Raw genomic sequence first — 20,058 nt, 5'->3', positions numbered from 1 at the left:
TTGATAGATAGATAGTATGGATTACAATTAAACATGAGTCGTTGATTTTTTTTTTAATAATAATTACAATTTATTAATTTTGACACGGAGGATGAGGAAAAAAAAAATAAAGGCAATATGGTGAAAATAAATATACTTAAGGTATAAAAGTATAAAAGGTATAACTGCACATATATTAGTATAATTGTCTAATAATTATTATGATAATTAAGCTAAACATAGGTTGTTAGACTGTTTTATAATAATTATAATTAAATAATTAAATTATTTTTCCTTTTTTCTATATTTATTTTAGTAATAATATAATTATATAAATCATATTACATATCGATTTTTAAGATAATTGTAGACAAATGAGTCATATATTATTCAATTAATTGAGTGGTATTTTTGCACTAATCTTATAACTAGTATTTCACCCGTGCGATGCACGGATTAAGTATTTAAAATATTAAAAGTATGATATATTATTAAATTTTACATATAAAAAATGAGATTTTATTTTATTTATTAATTTATATTATTTAATAATTAAGTTGATTTGTTATGATAAAATTATAAATTCAAATATTTATAATTAAAATAAAAATTGATATTTAAGTTGGGTAATTACTAAAAATCAAAATTGTATGAAAAATTTAATACAACATAAAAAAATATTAAATGGATTATTATGGGTTAATATTAATATTTTTACGTATATATTTTTTAAAAATGAAATACGGAGTAACATATAATTATAGATTTTTATTATAAATATGTAATCTAATACGTTTAAAAATAATGAAAATAGAATCTTACAATTTAAATTAATGGTTTAGTGGTATCCACTAAAATTTAATATGCCACTTGTGTGGGCATTCAATAGTATCAACATATTAAAATTATTCTACGATGTTACTCGTGCGTTACACGATATCAATTCGATCGATTATATAAGAATATACTCTAACAATATTAATCGATAATATAATATAGTAACCAAATGATATGAATATATCATTGTAAATAAATTCATTATTTTTTGGCAAATAATAAATTCAACATAATACATGTATAAAAAACTATATAATTGAACTTATATATTGTGATGCACAAATATAACATAAATAAACAAGAATGAATTAAGTCAATAATGTTCACACACATATAATTAGTAGAAAAACTACACATAAATAAAAAATTTAAATTAAGTCAATAATTTTAATGTGTATAATATTTGTAAATAGATTTATTCCACTAACAATTTTACATCATTATAATATCTATTTTATATTAAATCAAATATTAGAAGACTTAGAATATAAAATTATATCTCAATTCAACAATATAAAATATTGGTCTTTCAAATATAAATTACACTTTAAAAAAACTTTAAAAATATTTTTTGAAATCAATATTTATAACAAATTAATATTATAAATAACTAATAATATATATTTCAATTTCTACTTAACTGGGCCAGTCCATCTATATACATATCATTATGTATATTATTATATAATAAAACCCAACGTCCAGGCCCAAATTTGCAGCCCAAACTCGACCCAAAACCCACCATATAAAATCCAAGCAACCCGGCTGTGTATAGACACTAAGACACACACCCCCAAATACAACTCTAACGCTAACACCCATCCCTCTGACGTCCTCATCGCACTCTTCGCCTCTCAGCCCTCGCATTGTCTCTCTCTGTCTCTATCGACGTCTCCTGCTCTCCACCATCGGCGTGTCCAGCTCTCTGCCCTCGGCGATCTCAGCCTCCCTCCGTCTCTCTATGTGTCGATATTGTCTCTCTATGTGTCGCAGCCTCTCCAGTTCCGGTTCTCCGCCCTCGGCGTCTACGGCTCTATGCCCTCAACGCTTTCATGCTCGAAGACCTTCTCTCAGCATACCTGTGAGGCAATCCATCGAACAGGTGCTGTGTTTTAACCGCTTCATCGTTTTACTGCAATTCCTCATTATTCATTCTCCACATTAGAATTAGGGTTAGGGTTAAGGGTTCACCTATCAATTTTCCTTCATTTTTCTCTGTGTAATCTTCATTTTTCTCCGTGTAAATAGACTGTGTTTCATTTGTATACATTTTTTCAAAATTGCAGTATTGAGCTGTATTTTTTTTTTAATATACGAAATTTCAGAAATTACAGAAAAGGTTTTAAAAAAGGAACATTTTTAGGCAATATATTACATACAGCACAAATATTTGATGAAATAGGTATAGATGTTGTGTATTAGTTTATTATATATGTGTCAATTTTCTCATATTTTTGCAGACAACCCGTATCTAATGCATGCTTTTTTACTTTCCAGTCCAACTGTTAATCTATTATTGGTAATGTGTTATTGAGTGTGTAAATTTCTGAACAATTTAGCATATTTATTTTCTCAAAATAAAGTTCATATGAAGGAAAATTGGATTTTAAACAGGCATGTATTTTTGTAACTAAACAGATCATTTGACTGCCTTGCATTTGATTTTTTTTGTCATTCATATGGTACTGGATAGGTGATTTGGTATTGGATTCTAACCCTCCCTCCCTCTCACTGTCTCTATGGATATAGTTAAAAGGGAGTATATGTAAACCAACAAATAAAAAAGAGTAAAAATGGCAATAAATTTTACCTGTATGTGGGTTGATTGGTTAAATTGATTTCAGGTTAATGGGGAAAGTTGCATCTGATAACTACATAATGTGAACTAAACATATCCAATTACTGGTAGAGTTCCTTTGATGCTGTAAGTACAAAAATGCCAACTTCCTATACTTCTTATTACTTTCTAGTTTCAGAAGATTTCATCAATTACCTCATATTGCAGTTTGTGTCTGAAAATTTAGCCTTGTTGTGATGGTTTAGGAAAGTTGATTTCTTGCTGCCAATTATTGGCTTGTTGAATGTTCCACTCAGCTTGAATGCCGCATGCTCTTTGCTCCTTTTCGTATATATTCTGATATGTTATATATAGCATAACATAAATTGTTTTATACCATTTTTTTTAATTGCATACATGGTTTAACCTTGGATCTGACTCTTGAACCTCTTTTATGTTATTTTATGGCTATATGTTTCCCTAGCGGATGTATTTGAATGTTGTCTAATCAGCTACTCACACACTCAATTTCGTTTTCCTTTTCTTATATTCTGATATATAGCATAATTTTCGTTAAAATGCAATCAACATATAGCTCCATGTGAATATTTGCTTCACTAATATGCATGAATATGTTGAAGAACATAACATACAGTAACTAAGAGACAACAATGGAAGATAACTATTTAAGATGAGCACATTACCATTGAGAATGTAAGAATAGGCATGTACTTACATGGATTTGAGTTGTATTGCTATTATGATCATACTTTGCTCTTAATAATTTCAGGTGTCAATGGCAGTAAGAACGCTTGGAAATTTATGCAGGTGGTATGCTATTGAAATCCTTAAAAAGGGTTTCTATTAGCTTTTCTGAGCATGTGTATTCATGGATTTCATGCTAAGCTTTGCCTCCCTGAGTCTCTGATCTCTTCTCCTGCAACAAAACAAATGAGAAACAAATAATCAGTCCTTCAAATTGGTTTACCATCATTGTAGATGTGGGTTTCACCACAGAACCATCTATTTATAGGCATTTTCTCAGTAAAATTTAATTTTAAAAATGTGTACATGCTTGCTTGTGTTGTACTCAGCAAAAATTATTATTTTTTAATGGTGCCTTGGAAATAGAAGCTAGCAGCAGAGGTGCTCAGGGAATAGGACTGAAAAGTTGTCAGGAAACAGGTTTATTACACGCAAATGCTATGACTTTTAGAATATGGCCAAAATGCCAACTTTTAAAGGCAATAATTTCTAATTAAAAAAATCAAAAAGGGAAAAAGAACTCCAAAACTTTGAGCGGGAATTTACACCAAATCTGTTTGGCTTTTTTATATATAGGATTAAATAAAGAGTAAATACCCAAATTGGTCCCTCGACTATAGCTAAATTTTTAAATTAGTCCTCGACTTTCAATTTCAACCAATTAAGTCCTTAACTTTGCAATTTTAACACGATTTGATCCTCCGTATATTTGACCGTTTGTTGACTGTGATTTTTGAGGATATATATGTAATTTCATGGTCTATCGTCGGTTTTTTAAGGTTCCGTTTGCATTTCCAGACCGCACTGTTACATTTGAATCCACTGCCGAAAGCAATCTACCAAATTCGGTCTCCTTTCTTCATCCTCCCTTTGGATTCAATGTAGTTGAGTTCATACCAGAGCGAAGAAGACGACGTGCTAACCACCAAGGCGTTAGAGTTGGGGTGCACGTACAGGAGGTCACGTGCGAGATCGATCGAGATCAGGCCGGCGTTGCACCCCATACCAGAGAGATTATAGCTTTTGATAAATTGATCTGCGAAGTCCCTAGAGCGGCTCTTCGAGAGGCAAGCTGAACCGGCTCGTGATCCCCAAGCAGCAAGCGGGGAAGCGCTTCCCCCTCCGAAACGGCGCTGTGACCTCCAAGAGCGTTCTCTAAGCTGAACCGGCTCGTAATCCCCAAGCAACAAGCGGAGAAGCACTTCCTCCCCCGAAATAGCGATGTCACATCCAAGAGCGTTCTCTTGAGCTTTGCACGTGAAATTACATATATATCCTCAAAGATCACGGTCAACAAACGATTAAATAGACAGAGGACCAAATCGTGTTAAAATTGCAAAGTTAAGGACTTAATTGGTTGAAATTGAAAGTCAAGGACCAATTTGTGAATTTAGCTATAGTCGAGGGACCATTTTGGGTATTTACTCTTAATTCTTAAATAAATGTACATTTTCAAATATTAGAACCATTTATAATTTCATCTTTAATTTTTTTAGCTAACTATATAATAAAAAAGCGAGAATAACATCAAAAAATATATTCGATCCAACTTATTTCATCAATTGCACTATACAATATTCGTTATTCATTCCATATAATGCTGGAGTGAAAATACTAATTTGTGATAAAAAAAAAACAAAAGTCCAAGTAGGAGTTTTAATCAAACTGAAAGTCGAGAAGTAAAAAGACTTCTAACCTTCTAATAGTCCGAGGAACATTTGTGCCTTTTGTGGGATTACCTCTTTTACTAAATACAGTAGCATTTTCCGATGGGTGTTAATGCAATTAGCATCAGCCTCGAAGCGTTTATTCCGAAATTAGTCTTTCCAAAGTAGTCTTTAATACAGAACAAATCGCCGGTAGACGGCTTGCGCCACCGCCTGGTGCTCTCTCGCTGGTGTAGGGTTTCTAGATCGGAAATTTCAGTTTCCAACTGCTAAACTCTAGCACTCTCAATTGCCCTGCAGTGTACGTCCACACTCCACACAGATATCTGGAACATTCGATTCAGTCCTTTTTCAGTTCACTCACGATTTTCGTGGAGCTAATATTTCGGTAAATGCTCATATGCATACAAATGTACTTATATATACGGACATACTGCATCTATTCATATATATGTTTTTGTTTGAGTGTGTCTTTTTGTGGATTTCATGCAAATGGTTGGCATCTGAAAATGGCAAGACATCGAACCCTAAATTTCGATAGATGATGGTTGGATGCTTAAATGTTTCTTATTTCTTATAAACAAGATGCCAATGGGAATGAACTGTGGAAAAATAAATGAAAAGCGGAATATGTTTTTTGGCTAGTAAAGCACAATATTTTTAGTGGCAGAGGGTAAGACAATTTATATTTGGTATGAATGCCAATTTCATTCCTATGGTTCTTTTGAAATGTGTGATCAAGCTAGTGCTTCATATGTAATTTTCTTAGTTATTCCCTACAAGCATCTAAGATAGTGGTTCATATAAGTTAGGTAATATAGATGATAGAGCTACTGCCTCATATTGATTGATTTTAAATTTGAAAATAGTGATATCACTCCAAAAAATCCCATTTCCTTTATGAGGAAAGAATTTGAGCCTGAAAGTTTAAATTTTTCTGAATTTTTCTCAATTAGAATGATTTGGTAGTCTTCAGTGCTACTGAGGGGTCTAGTTACTTTGTGTTATTCTATAAGCATGTTGATATCCTTTTATCATACTAGTAAATAGCTTTGAATCATTATAGCACATTTTATTTGTTATTAATTTTTTTTTTTAAGTCCTGTTTTGAATTCATGGTGGTATACATATGCCATAATCGAGAACTCCTTGTAGGTTTATGTTCGAATTAAATTCACTTTTGTATACAACTTTTGCGTTTGGGTCTAGCATATGTGAAATTTTAACATCCAATATTTAAACTAAATTTATATTCGAATATAGCATGACTAACAATAGGGTGAGGGTGTGGTGAGTAGATGGTGGTACGAATAGCTATATAGATAGGTAGGTGGTAGGAGTAGGGATGGGGTGGGCACTGGGTAGGTGGATGGTAGGTACATATAGATAGATAAAGTAGAAGTTTGTAGGTAATGAAAATAGTGGCCATAAATAAACTATGTGTGTTTTTGTATTTGGAATGTTAAACAATGAACTCAACTTGTATATTTCTATATGTTCTGTGTGTCAATGTACAAGGAAGTATAGAGCTATTTATATAAGACAAGAACTAATCCTAGCCATAGATTTCAAACACCTAAAACTAAGGCTAAGAGAGATCCTCTCAACTAACTCCCTATTCCTCTAACACTCCCCCTCAAGTTGGAGCATCCAACTTGTTACATATGTATCACATGAACCATAGGACCTAGACTCATAACTTCCATGACTAACGCCCCAGTCTTGAACCACTCGAACAACCTTCGAACCACGCTGTGTCAAACAAGTCCACAACGCACCTTGTCGCACCAACAACACTTCTATGGAGCCAACAAAAACTAGGCCAATCAACACAGCGCCGCACCTGCCTCTCACACCCCACACCCTTATCACCGCTGCCTAACACCACAGCGTACCTGCTTCTCACTCCACAAACCATTAGCGCTGCTAGACCACAGTGCACTTGTCCCTCTCACCATGCACCCTTATCAACGCTGCCTAACACTACAACGTTTCCCTGGTGCATGCACGTAAACTGATTCACTCTGAATCATTCTTCAACCGTCGGCCTCCCCCGCGGCATATGCCAGGTCCGCCCCACTCTTGGCACCTGTGCTGCCCACTCCTGCAGCACCCCTGTTTACGCACACTGAACAAGCTGCACTTGACTCAACTCAGACCCTAGAATTGCTCCCATATCAAATTAATTTTGAGCGACAAACTATGATAAACAAAATACAAAGGTCAAGACTTATTAATACGAATACGATAAACAAAAGAAAACTACTGCCTAATTATTTCTCAGCTTCGTGGACCTCGGACCACCCAGCTTCATGGACCTCGGACCACCCAGCTTTGTGGACCTCCCCTACCATCTCTCGATTGTCTCTCTTTCTCGGCTGACACCAGACTGGTGAACAAACAAATCCCCTCTGCCGTCACCGGGGGTTATGAACCCAAACCCCTCACTGAACCACTCGACCCAACACTCCATCCTCTGCTCACTCTCCTCAGCCATAATATACAAAACAGACCAACCTGAAAACGCAGCAGTCCAAAAATGCAGCAGTCCAAAACGTATTAGTCCAAAACGCAGTAGTCCAAAACGTAGCAGTCCAAAACGCAGTAGCCCTTCGCAACACCAGAGTACACCACCACTGCAGACGCGTTGGGTGTCCAGAGACGAGCCCAACGGTACCAGCCGCGACCGGAGAAGACGCCGGAGAATTGCCCACGCGCCGGCGCGTGACGTTGGAACCCTAGGACTGCGCCGGCGCGTGAGGACTTCGGTGGCTGCTCCGCCTCTCCCGCCGGCGTCGCCTCCTCTTTCCGACCAACACCCACCACCCGGTTACCTCAATCTCGCTCTGATACCATGTTAAACAATGAACTCAACTTGTATATTTCTATATGTTCTGTGTGTCAATATACAAGGAAGTATAGAGCTATTTATATAAGACAAGAACTAATCCTAGCCATAGATTTCAAACACCTAAAACTAAGGCTAAGAGAGATCCTCTCAACTAACTCCCTATTCCTCTAACATGGAATATTTGGAAATCAGTAGAAGTATGTAGGTAATGAAAATGGTGACTATAAATGAAATTATGTGTGCTTTTGTATTTGGAATATTTGGAAATCAAGAAAAAAGTGTTTTTCAGTTTTCAAAATAGAAACTATGCAAGTAAACATTTTCTTTTCCATTTTTTAGTTTTTTATTTTTCAGAAAAAATTGAAAATTTCTCCAATTAGTAAATTGGTCCTTTGTTTCAAGTGGAATTGATATCCCTATTCTCTTTTTGTATCAACATAATTTTAGATGCTTATAACTTGATCCTGCTTTTCTTGCAATAGGAAATTACTTCTTTACTGTTCTTTTAGTTACAATTGTTTGCTTCAGCCTGTTGCCACACATGACAGAGAGATGCTTGGTGCTTATTTTTTTGTGTTTCGCATTCTAAAGGATATACCTGACTGCTATATTGCTATGAACAAACACTACTTCAAAATTTGGTTCTTTGTTTTCCTAAAAATTAATATTTTTATTTATTTGCATACAGCTAAACAGTTTTGCTACATGTTGGCCATGAATGAATCTATGGATATTGACAATCCAGATGCAAGTAACAGAAGCACAGTCGAGAACAAGGACAATCCAGCTGCAAGTAACAGAAGCACACCTGAACACAAGGAAAATGGACTTCACCTCTATCCAGTGTCTCCAAATGATTCAGGTGAAGGTTTGCCATATGCTCCTGAAGATTGGCCTAATCCTGGTGATAAGTGGCGCTGGAAGGCAGGGAAACGAATAGCAGCTTCAGGTTACTTTATGGATAGGTACCTGTATCTACCAAGCCGTCTGGGGAAAATTGGAAAACCCGGACAGAGGAGGAATTTTGCTAGCAAGCTCTCAGTTGAACAATATGTCCAGTCAATGTTTCCTGGCACAGATGTTAATGCGTTCTTTGCTTCATTTAGTTGGAAGATTCCCTCAAAACAGTTTGTGTCAAAAGGTTAGCTTTAATATTTTAAATGATATAACAGTTTGGATTATTTTAATTATTTATTGATTGATTTGTCAAAAACTGTAATTTATGTAGCTAGATATGTCTACTTTACTTTAATGGCTTCAAGGCAACATGCTACTTTTATTATAAGAATTTGATAATTATGCCTTTTTTGTTGGGGTGCATTATTCAGGCCAATAACATTAGGTCCCTTCAATTTGTGTGTAAAACTTATTCAATCTTGTCAAAGTACAAATTTGGAGACCCCTTCAGTATTCAATTAGGAGAGGTTAAATCATATTCATATAGTAGGAAATATGTAAGGTATTTGTAAGGTATTCAGAATTTGACTGTATTTTTTTTTTTTTTTTTTTTTTTTTAAACCTGATTTAAAAAGAGGCATGTAATATTTTGGCTCCATTTAAACAATTTGTGAATTGTGTTCATTAGGTGTGAGATTTAGTTTTATGCCATATGGAAATGAAGTTTTTGTCTGCTTGTGTTTTTGTTAAGAAAATTAGTTTAGTATTGTCTTTTATGAATTACTGTGGCTCTGATGGTTGATTAAAATCCCACAAATCTTGAGTTCCCACGTTCTGTACTGGAGCCAATTATAGAACTCATAGCATAGAAGATTTTGAGTCTTACCAAATCCTAGGATTTGTTGAACAAATGTTATCTCTCTCATGGTTGAAAAAATTGCTAGGCGCTCTTCCGGCGCTCGGGGGGAGCCTAGCGCCTAGGGCGCCTAGGTGGGGATTAATCGGCGCCTAAGCGCCCGTGTATTTTTTTTTTTTTAAATTTGTTTAAATTTTTAAAATTTTTTAAGACTTGATAATTATAAACTATTTAATACTTTAATAGTTAATACTAAAATATTACAAATTAACCTAAAAAATCTAAAGTTTGAACGATTTTGTTATTTCGCTAAAAACGATGTCGTTTTGAGTGAAATAACCCATTTTAAAAAGAAGGGAACAATAGCTAAGTCTAGGAGGCCTAGGCGATTAGCGCCTAGGCGGCCTAGTCGGCCGACTAGCCGGCCAACCGCTTTGGCCACCAATTATGGTGATTCGCTAGGCGGTCGGTCAGTGCCTAGCGCCTTGGCTCCGATTAATCGGTGCCTAGGCGGGATTTTTGCAACAGTGATCTCTCTTATGCACTATACCATTTGAGAGTTAGTGTGAAGAATAAAAAACGCTGAATTAGGATAATAGCTACCTTTCAATATGCTATTGAAGTTGCCAAGAAGATGGATCCTCTATCCTTTGTACTACTTCTGTCCCATTTTAATTGTGTGCATATTCTCTTCAAAAATTGATTATTTGATTTTCAATGTAAGTAGTATTTTTCATGTAGTTTGATAATATATGATTTTTATTTTCACACATTGAATTTATCATTATGTTAGGCGAAATTTAGTCAAATTGTTCACCAGAATACTGTCTATGACACTAAATGGGATGGAGGGATTACTACTAACGAATTTTCATGATTGTCTGTAAAGGATTTATATGATGTATACTTCCCAGATTCGATAGATATCTATTATAAGTATGTAATTAAGTCACAAAGATTTCTTTTGCTCTCTTCTACATTCCTGTAATTGAACTGTTTGATTGTGGGTTTGACTGGTAATCCGGTATCAACTGTTTGGAGGATGTTATATTTACATTTTACACATGAATTTTCAATTTTGCACTTATTTACTGGCTAGCTATTTGGTCTGGTATAGATGTTTGATGAGGAGTTTGCATCTTCTGGGCTGAAAACAGAAATTTCAGGGTTTGAGTCTCATTTCGAACCTGGTGGTTGCAAGGCTGGTAACAAAATGTGCAGCAGTTTATCAGAAGCACCTGTTCCTTCTCCTTTGGAAGCCATGTTTTGTGACATTTGCTGTAGTGAACCCAGATTCTGCCGAGAGTGTTGCTGTATTCTTTGTTGTAAGACTATTAATACAGCAGTTGGTGGTTATCATTACATTAGATGTAAGGCAACAGTGGTTGATGGTCATATTTGTGGACACATTGCCCATATAGACTGTGCTCTTAGAGCTTATGTGGCTGGAACAGTAGGAGGAAGCATTGGTCTAGATGCAGAATATTTTTGTCGACGCTGTGATTCGAGAACAGATCTTATTTCACTTGTCATGAACCTTCTTCAGACCTGTGAAACCATTGAATCTCGGGATGAGATTGAGAAGATGTTGAACCTTGCAATTTGTATGTTGCGTGGCTCACGGAAAATGACTGCAAGGCAATTATTACGACATATTGAATCAGCCATGGCAAAGGTATAGCTGAGCAGAAGTTAAATCAATGTTAGTTTGTCTTATGGAATTTATATTTGCTGCTTTTAGGGGTTTCGAATAACCATCGTAACTAATCTGTATTGAAACCAGCTTAAGATGGGAGCTGACTTTGAGCATGTGTGGAATAAGGAAGCGTATAAAGTAGTGACTGGTAATTTCTATCTGCCCCTTTTGTGTGCCAAACAATATTTTTTGATTCTTTATGTATATATGTTATTCTATTATCAAATAGATTTCTTAATGATATTAGGTTAATGACATTACTAGTATTTTAGGAAGAAAAACATAATTGTTAGTGTCAGCCGTCAAAATTTTGCTTTCTAGCCTTCATATAAATTTTTCATGGTATGTAGATGGGTGTTATAAAGGATAGTATTGACTTAAATCTAATAAAATAATACTTCATATGGCTATAAAACCAGGGTTATCAAGGCGACGCCTAGGCGTCCGGGCGGTCACGGCCTTGCGCCTAGTCCGCTCGCCTCGCCTAAGTGCAAAATACAACCCAAAACCCCCCAAAACATACATGGGCAGAACCTACACACTAAGGCGAGTTGACCGGTGTAATTTTCAGCCGGAGAAGACGCCAGAATCTGCCTCGCGCGCCGGCGCGTGGCGTCGGAGCAGCGGCACGGCGGCGGCGCGTGGAGGCTCCGATGGCGGCGCTGTTCGAGCTCCGGCGTCGTCCTCCTGTTCCGAGCAAAGCCCACTACCTCACCCTGACATGTTATCAATAAATACTAGACTTCTCATTATTCTAGGAAAAACTATTCATCTTCTCAAAGATACTTGAAGTAAATAGGGTTCAAAAAGGCTTCCCAAGACAAGATATTTCCAATATACAATAAATACTAAACTTCTCATTATTCTAGGAAAAACTATTCATCTACTAAAGACATTGAAGTAAATAGCCTGCCCAAGACTCAATATATATGTATATATTTTATTTATTTAATACTCATCGCCTAGTCATCGCCTAGGCGGTCGCCTAGTCGACTAGGCAGTTGGTGGCATCTCGCCTAGAAAGTCCGCCTTGATAACTTTGTATAAAACATTAGCGAGCATATTTATATCCATGGATAGTTCAACAAACATGTTTTTCAAGTATCATTTAGGGTGTGTTTGGTTCATGGGGTTAGGCACTAGGAATGAGAATGAAAGTCATACACATTGTTTGGTTCACAACTTTTTAAAACACAGGTATAGGATTTTATTACCTCTATAATTACAAAACTCATCACCTAATTAAATTAGGTATCATTCCATTAATTCAACCTTATCCCTCCTTACTTCATCGCCTCCTCACTTTATCGACTTCCTCAGTGCATTGCATACTCACTTCATCATCACTCTTAAAATCAATTGCCTTGATTTTTTATTTTTGTATTTTTTAAAACCATTATTTTGATTATAGTCATACATAACCAAACATCAATATTGGTAATCATTCTAATTCCACCGTGCTACCAAACATGCAAAATACATTCACAAAATCCATTCCAATTACCAAGTCTTTGATTCCCATTCCAATTCCGGTTCCCATGTTCGAACCAAACACACCCTTACTCTTCCCTTGGGCTTAAAACTTGTCCAAAGTTTGCTTTGACCCAGTAGTATAAGTTGCCATGATGACTACATAAAGCGTTTATTATGTGTTCTTATTTCTTAATGTTTTTCTCTCTTGAATTATTGGATTTGTCTGTTTCCTTATTGATAGGGGAGAGCGCACCACATAATGGAAATGGTATACTGGAGTTAGCCATAGAACCACGAGAAAACAAAACTGATTTACCTGGAATTTTGTCTTCACATTTTGACCATCGAATTGAATCACTTCAACTCGATGAAGATATTGATCAAGTTCTACAGTCGTTGAGAAAGTCACAGGAATTGGAGTACAACATTGCGGAAGAAAGGCTCTTTGCACAAAGGAACTATATTATGAATCTATATGAGCAGCTTGACAAGGAAAGGTCCCAACTAGTAAAGCACACATCGTTAACTGACTCAGAACTGCTGCTCAGTGCGGTTGTGGAGAGGATAGAGGAGGTGAAGCAGGAAGTTATGAAACTCGGGGATATGAAACAAGTGGAAAGGGGATTCGGAAGAACTTCAAAGCACATACTCGAGGAACATTTTGGTTTAAAATCTGAACAGTGACAAATTCCTGCCAAGCCCAGTGTAGGCACACGCTACTTACCCTCGGCCAGCTGCATAATTTTCAGGATAGAATGTTGATCATTCTGTTGTAGTGTTGTAATATCAAAGTTCAAATGTAAGAAAGCATTTTCCTGTCGCCATTCCTTTGGATTATTCTAAACGTGTAATCTTAAGAATGTTCCCACCCCATCTCAGAATTGGAGAGAAGGAAAGAAAGAAATTCAAAGGTTGGTACCAATTCAAGATCAGTGAAATGGGTTAGTTCTTCTTTTGTTTATGCAGTTTGCATGGAAAGAGACAAGTGAACCAATTGGTAGTCAGTAGGTGGCTAAGGCAATTGGTTTAAGCCTTTAAAGCTAGAAAGATTTTGTGGCACAAATTGGAAGGTATTGGATTAGTTAGTGCCCTAAGGGGTTAAGATTTCCGAGGATAAGCTATTAATGGTAAACTAGTAAAAGATGTTGGATTACTTTTTAGAGTGAAGTTAATTTCCTTTTAAAGTAGCTTATGTTTGAATTTATATATTGTCATGCATCAATAGTTGGAGATGCTGAGGTACTAAGTGAAGCAAAAGAAGTTCAATCAACAAAAATCGACAAATTTTGTTGTGGACTATGCATCAAAACACATTCACATAAATAATGTATTTTATGCATACAAATAACAAATATTGATTTACTAAATATTAATTTTCTAAGTAAAAAGGGTTGAGTGTGCTAAATAAGTTCAGTTATATTCAAGTAAATGAACTTTATGTACAACTAACATAAATGAGTATAGAATATACATACCTAAATAATTAACCTTTAATCAATTTGTACAAGCTCAAATAATGGTCATATGCATATAAATAATGTACCCTCAAATTATTTTCATATTATTTTATACACATTCAAATAATGAACATACGTATAGAAATAATGGACCATATGCATTATACAAATAAATGAATAATGTATCATTTGCATACGTGTGTGGACTACAACCCACTTGATAAGTATCCACACAAACCTGCAAATGTGCAAACACACTACAATATGACAATATCTATACATTTGCTGGCTTTACAATATATATATATATATATATATATATATATATATATATATATATATATATATATAGAATTAGGTTCTGGTGCGGTTGTGCGATTTAATCTGGACCATTCATCTCGCTTAAATCAACGTCCAGGATTATTAAAATTTTTTAAAAAAACGCGGTGGCAATTTTGTAATTTTTTTATTTAGGTCAACATTAATGTGAGCGGATCTGTGATTAATGTGCGTGAGTTTTGTATATAAGATGCGTGAGGTTTGTGCGTAAGGTGCGTGAGTTTTGTGCTTAATGTGTGTGGGGTTGTGCTTAATGTGAATAGTTAGTAAAACTTAAAGTGTGGGCTTTTGTGTTTAAGGTGCGTGAGATTTGTTCTTAATGTGAGTGGAGTTTGTACTTAATTTGCGTAGGGTTTGTGCTTAATGTGCGTGAGGATAGTGATTAATATCAGTAATTGTAATTGTTGAAACTTAAAGTCTGTGAGTTAATACTTAAAGTGCGTGGATTTTGTGCTTAATGTGTGTGAGATTGCGCTTAATGTGTGTCGGATGAAGAAGCATGCAGCACGTCTAAATGACCAAAAGCGTCTACCAAAACCAAAAGCGTCTACCAAAAGCGCGTCTTCTTGTCCAACAATGTGCGTGGGTTTTGTACTTAATGTGAGTGAGTTTGTACTTAATGTGCGTGGGTTTTGTACATAATGTAGGGTGCGTGAGTTTGTGCTTAAGATCTAACACTTAAGGTGCGTGGCTTTCTTCCAAACACGCGTTTTTTTTTTTTTTTTTTTTTTTAAATTTTCATTGATTTGAGCCGTTGATTTAGATTTGATCAACGACTCAGATCTAACCGAACAACCGCACGGGAAGCTATATCCGCACATGAACCCTTCCCTATATATATATATATATATATATATATATATATATATATATATATATATATATATATATATATATATATATATATATATATATATATATATATATATATATATAATGCTTCTCGTGCGGTTGTGCGGTTGATTAATGTGCGTGAGTTTTGTACTTAATGTGCGTGAGTCTCGTGCTTAAGATGAGTGAGGTTTGTGCTTAATGTGCGTGAGTGTGTAGTGTTTAATGAGCGTGAGTTTTGTAATTAAGGTGCGTGAATCTTGTGCCTAAGGTGCGTGAGTTGTGTGCTTAATGTGCGTGAGTGTTTACATAACGTGAGTTGTTGTTGAAACTTTAAAGTGCATGAGTTTTGTGCTTAATGTGCGTGTGTTTTGTGCGTAAGGTGCGTGAGTTGTGTGCTTAATGTGCGTGAGTGTTTACTTAATGTGAGTTGTTGTTGAAACTTTAAAGTGCATGAGTTTTGTGCTTAATGTGCGTGGGTTTTCTGCTTAAGGTGCGTGAGTTTTGTACTTAATGTGCGTGAGTGTGTACTTAATGTGAGTTGTTGTTAAAATTTAAGGTGCGTGTGTTTTGTGCTTAAGGTGCGTGAGTTTTGTGCTTAAAGTGCGCGAGGGTTGTGCTTAAGATGCGTGAGTTTTGTACTTAAGGTGCTTGAGTTTGTGTTCTGAATATATTTTGTTTGTGTGTTTAATGTGCGTCTGTTGTGTACTTAAAGTACGCTAGTGTAATGCTTAATGTGAGCCCACCCGCACAACCGCACGGGAAGCACCACCCGCACCTGATCGATCCCTTCCCTATATATATATAGAGTTAGGTTCCTGTGAGAACAGGTCTTCCCGTGCGGTCAGTGCGACATACACCATTAGGTATGCATAAATGCACCATATAGTGTTCGAAAATATACCATTATGTGTGGTGTATTTTTTTTTTTTTTTGTGGTGAATTTTTTGGCATTTCAATCTGGTGTGTTCTCGAACACTGTATGGTGCATTTATGCATACTTAATTGTGTATGCCGCACTGACCGCACGGGAAGACCTGTTTTCACAGGAACCAATATATGTACACACACACACACACACACACACACACACACACACATATATATATATATATATATATATATATACACACACACACACACACACACACACACACACACACTTTTAATTCTATTTAGATAAGCATAGTCTATGTATTTATTTTAAGAAAATATTCATTATTAAAAAAGGGATATAATATTAAATGTAAATTATTAATTAGATTGCCTAATATAATTGTCCTACTAATTGATTCCATGCTACTATGTATAATTCATATGTTTGAAAACTTTTAAAAGCTAAATACCTATTAATTGCCTTAAGAATTAAGATAATTTTTAGTTAATCAATATTTAATAGTACTAAAAGTATTATTTCGAATTTTTATAAATAAGATATAATATTATTAAACCGAAATAATTAAAAATAATTTGTACATATTACCAAAGATTTTATAATAGTAATTTTTATTGCATAATAGAATTTGTCAATTATTAAACATTGTTTATGGTACTTATTGTATGACATTTAATACTAAAATTATTAGGTAGAATTTTTATAATTAAGGTATAATATTATTACATCAAATTTATTAAAAATAATGTGTCCTCAATATAAAATAAATTATACTTGTCTTAACAATTATTTATTAATATAAATTTACCATTAAAAATTTGTATAAGAAAAACATAGAAACTTCTGGTTAAAAAAAAATAAAAAATCTCTCTATTTCATTTTTCTCTTTCCTCACCATCACATTCCCACTCTCTCTAGAAAAAGACAAAGTAGGATGAGAAAAAGACAAAGTAGGATGAGAAAAAGCCTTCATCTACAATGTTCTCACCACTCAATTCGATTTAGCTTTTGCTTGATTGCTATTTTGCCCAGCGAACCACGTAAGCCCTTAACGCTACTTGTTAAAAAAAAACATATAAACATGAATATTACATAAATAATATATGCACTATGCAGTATGCACGTTAATTCACTATGCAAGTAAATTAAAATGAATATTTCAGGTTTATATTACCATAATATTATTTCCATAATTAATTAATACATGAATATTACATAAATGTCCCTAAGTATTGGGGGGGGGGGGGGGGGGGAAATGGATATAGATATAGATTTTATCATAGGAATTGATGGATATATTGAAAATGACCCTATAATAAAGACTCGAGGTCTAGTAGCACATCGCTCGGGATCCAAGAAAATAACCCGAGCAGTTCAAGAAGAGTTCCTAATCCGGAGCCTGTCTCCAAGCCCAAAATAATGAGCCTTGACTTAGTTTCGTGACCCACCATGAGTTTAGCCAATCGTTATATCGTGCACCAGGGCGCACAATACATTGTGCGCCTCACCCTCCCAAAACGACGTTGTTTTGTTAAGTTGTGTGGGAAGTTGACGCGATGGGGTGTATGTGTATTCTGTTATACAATTATGTATATTCTATTATACGATTATGTACATTTGAAACATAAAATTTTTTTAAAAGTTAAGAGTTTATGTGTATTATGTTAGATTATGTGTATTATCCTTTCAAAAAAGTGTGTGTATTTTGTTATACAATTATGTACATTCGAAACATGAATTTTCTTTTTTAAAGAAGTTAACATCAGACACAGGAATGAAATTTCAAAAAAAAAAAAAAAGGTACAAAACGACATCGTAACGACGTCGTTTTGGACCAAGGCGCACAATTCTTTGTGCGCCCTTGTACACGATATAATTTGCCGACTTTAGCATGAGGTGATTGTAACTAGCTCCTCCTTTTTTAAGGGGCGGTTTGGAGGCTTAGTAGTATAAGTAGCTATCCCATTTGGGATAAGAGACCAAGGTTCAAACTTCGGCGGCGACAGTGTGGGAATTATGTCAAAAGTGGGCAGATTCCTTGTGCGCACCGGCATTTGGCCCTATCTACTAACCCATTGAGTCACTGTGATTTACATCCTCCCACATGCTCTGTCAGGTCGGAGTGTGAGGGCACCTTAGAGTTGGGGATTCAACCTTTGGGATAAGTATAAGTAGCTATCTATTTGTCTTGACTAGGACATCTTCATCTACTTGGTCGTCTAGGCATACAAGTGTTATTGTAAATAGCATTTCATTCAATCCCTTGTAATCAACTTACAATCTCACAATCAATACAAATTTTTTCTCCGTGACATAGTTTCATCTCGTTACTTTACCTATTCAATTCCATTATCCATTTACATTTTCCTTAATTAATTGGTTTTAATAAATGAAAATGCTATATGTACTCCATGGAGTATAAACTTCCGCCACGTGTACCAATGAATTCAAGTGAATAAAGAAAAATAATGGCCCACTTTGTTTTTTTTTTTTTTTGAATGCTACTAGCTCTATTAGAATGTAGTATCTGTTCATATACTTTCTCAACCCACTGAAACACAAATATACTTTCTCAACCCACTGAAACACAAAGAGCTAATAACGCATCCACTGAGGCTCGAACTCACAATCTTTCAAATGGAAGTTCAACCCGGGTACCATTGGACCACATAGTCCTGGTATGGCCCACTTTGTTATTTAAATCAATCAGATAATAACATTTCAGCAGGGAGTACAAAATGGAATAGAAAGTAAGAGTACATGTAGTATTATTCTTTAATAAATCAGACTACCTGAGTTAATTAAAACGATCAATAATTAATGCATAATTACCGCTCTTTATTGCGACCCATCAATCACATAACTTATTCCCTTTGATTATAACGACCAAAGGGAAAATGGTACTTTTTTTCTCCCTTTGTTATATATTTATAGCACTTTTTCTCTCTAAATTATTTAAGTGGCAGTTTTTCCCCCTGATATATTAAATGGACATATTTACTCTTAAAATAAATATTTCATTTATTTTTCTTCTCCAACAAATTATAACCACGATTTGAAAAAATAAAATACATCAAGTGTTGAATTTAGAATATTTTAAAAATAAAAAAATAAATTTTAAAAGAAAGTTTGAACCAACCGTTCAAATTGGATCCAAAATCGTGAACCGACGGTTCAAAATAAAACTCAAACCGCGATTATATATACTTATATGTGTGAGTCAATATCAATGCGGAAAAAAACATACACTATTTGCAAATATTATAATTCTAATTTAAGCTATTGCTAGTAGTTGTTCCGATTTGAACCTCCGGTTCACGGTTCAGGATCCATTTTTTTCCAGTTCATGATTTTAATAAACGGAAACCCAAATATTGGGTTATGTTATGAATCATAACTGAAATTTTTTAATTTGATTGCTATATTGTTTGGTTCAGTTCGAACCGAACCGTGGTCATCCCTACGTATAAGCAATAATTTGTTGAAGAAGAGAAATAAATAAAATATTTGTTTTAAGGGTAGAAATGTCCATTTAATATTATCAGGGGAAAAATCGCCACTTCTATAATAATTGAGGGGGCAAATGTGAATGCATAAATAACTCAAGGGGAAAAAGTGCTATAAGCATATAACACATGGAGAAAAAGTGTCATTTTCCCACGACCAAATCATGATTATTAATTTGTAGACATAATCAATACTCTTCAACCTCAAGATATTTTCCATTCATTATTGTAC

General features: G+C 34.8%; 1 protein-coding gene and 1 long non-coding RNA gene across 6 annotated transcripts; both read left to right on the top strand.

The window, feature by feature from the left end:
• Nucleotides 1-1,480: 1,480 nt before the first annotated feature.
• On the top strand, nt 1,481-3,682 carry LOC109157743. Its single transcript, XR_002050285.1, has 3 exons — nt 1,481-1,918; nt 2,661-2,740; nt 3,384-3,682. It is a non-coding gene; the product is annotated as an uncharacterized LOC109157743 (long non-coding RNA).
• Nucleotides 3,683-5,075: 1,393 nt separating this feature from the next.
• On the top strand, nt 5,076-13,757 carry LOC109157424 (protein OBERON 1-like). 5 transcript variants are annotated; one of them, XM_019305380.1, is made up of 6 exons: nt 5,077-5,413; nt 8,565-9,017; nt 10,787-11,304; nt 11,413-11,473; nt 13,040-13,496; nt 13,528-13,757. In XM_019305380.1, the coding sequence occupies exons 2-5, from the start codon at nt 8,582-8,584 to the stop codon at nt 13,480-13,482; spliced, it is 1,458 nt and encodes a 485-aa protein (XP_019160925.1). In that variant the 5' UTR covers nt 5,077-5,413; nt 8,565-8,581; the 3' UTR covers nt 13,483-13,496; nt 13,528-13,757. The 5 variants fall into 5 exon arrangements, with proteins under 5 accessions (XP_019161079.1, XP_019160925.1, XP_019161013.1 ...); XM_019305534.1 differs by having other exon boundaries at nt 5,076-5,413; nt 10,796-11,304; nt 13,040-13,757; XM_019305468.1 differs by having other exon boundaries at nt 5,077-5,326; nt 8,573-9,017; nt 13,040-13,757.
• The last annotated feature ends 6,301 nt before the right edge of the window (nt 13,758-20,058 follow it).

The sequence above is a fragment of the Ipomoea nil genome, unplaced genomic scaffold (assembly GCF_001879475.1).
Source record: "Ipomoea nil cultivar Tokyo-kokei standard unplaced genomic scaffold, Asagao_1.1 scaffold0117, whole genome shotgun sequence".
Classification (NCBI taxonomy): domain Eukaryota; kingdom Viridiplantae; phylum Streptophyta; class Magnoliopsida; order Solanales; family Convolvulaceae; genus Ipomoea; species Ipomoea nil.
This window is presented reverse-complemented; position numbering and strand designations above follow the sequence as displayed.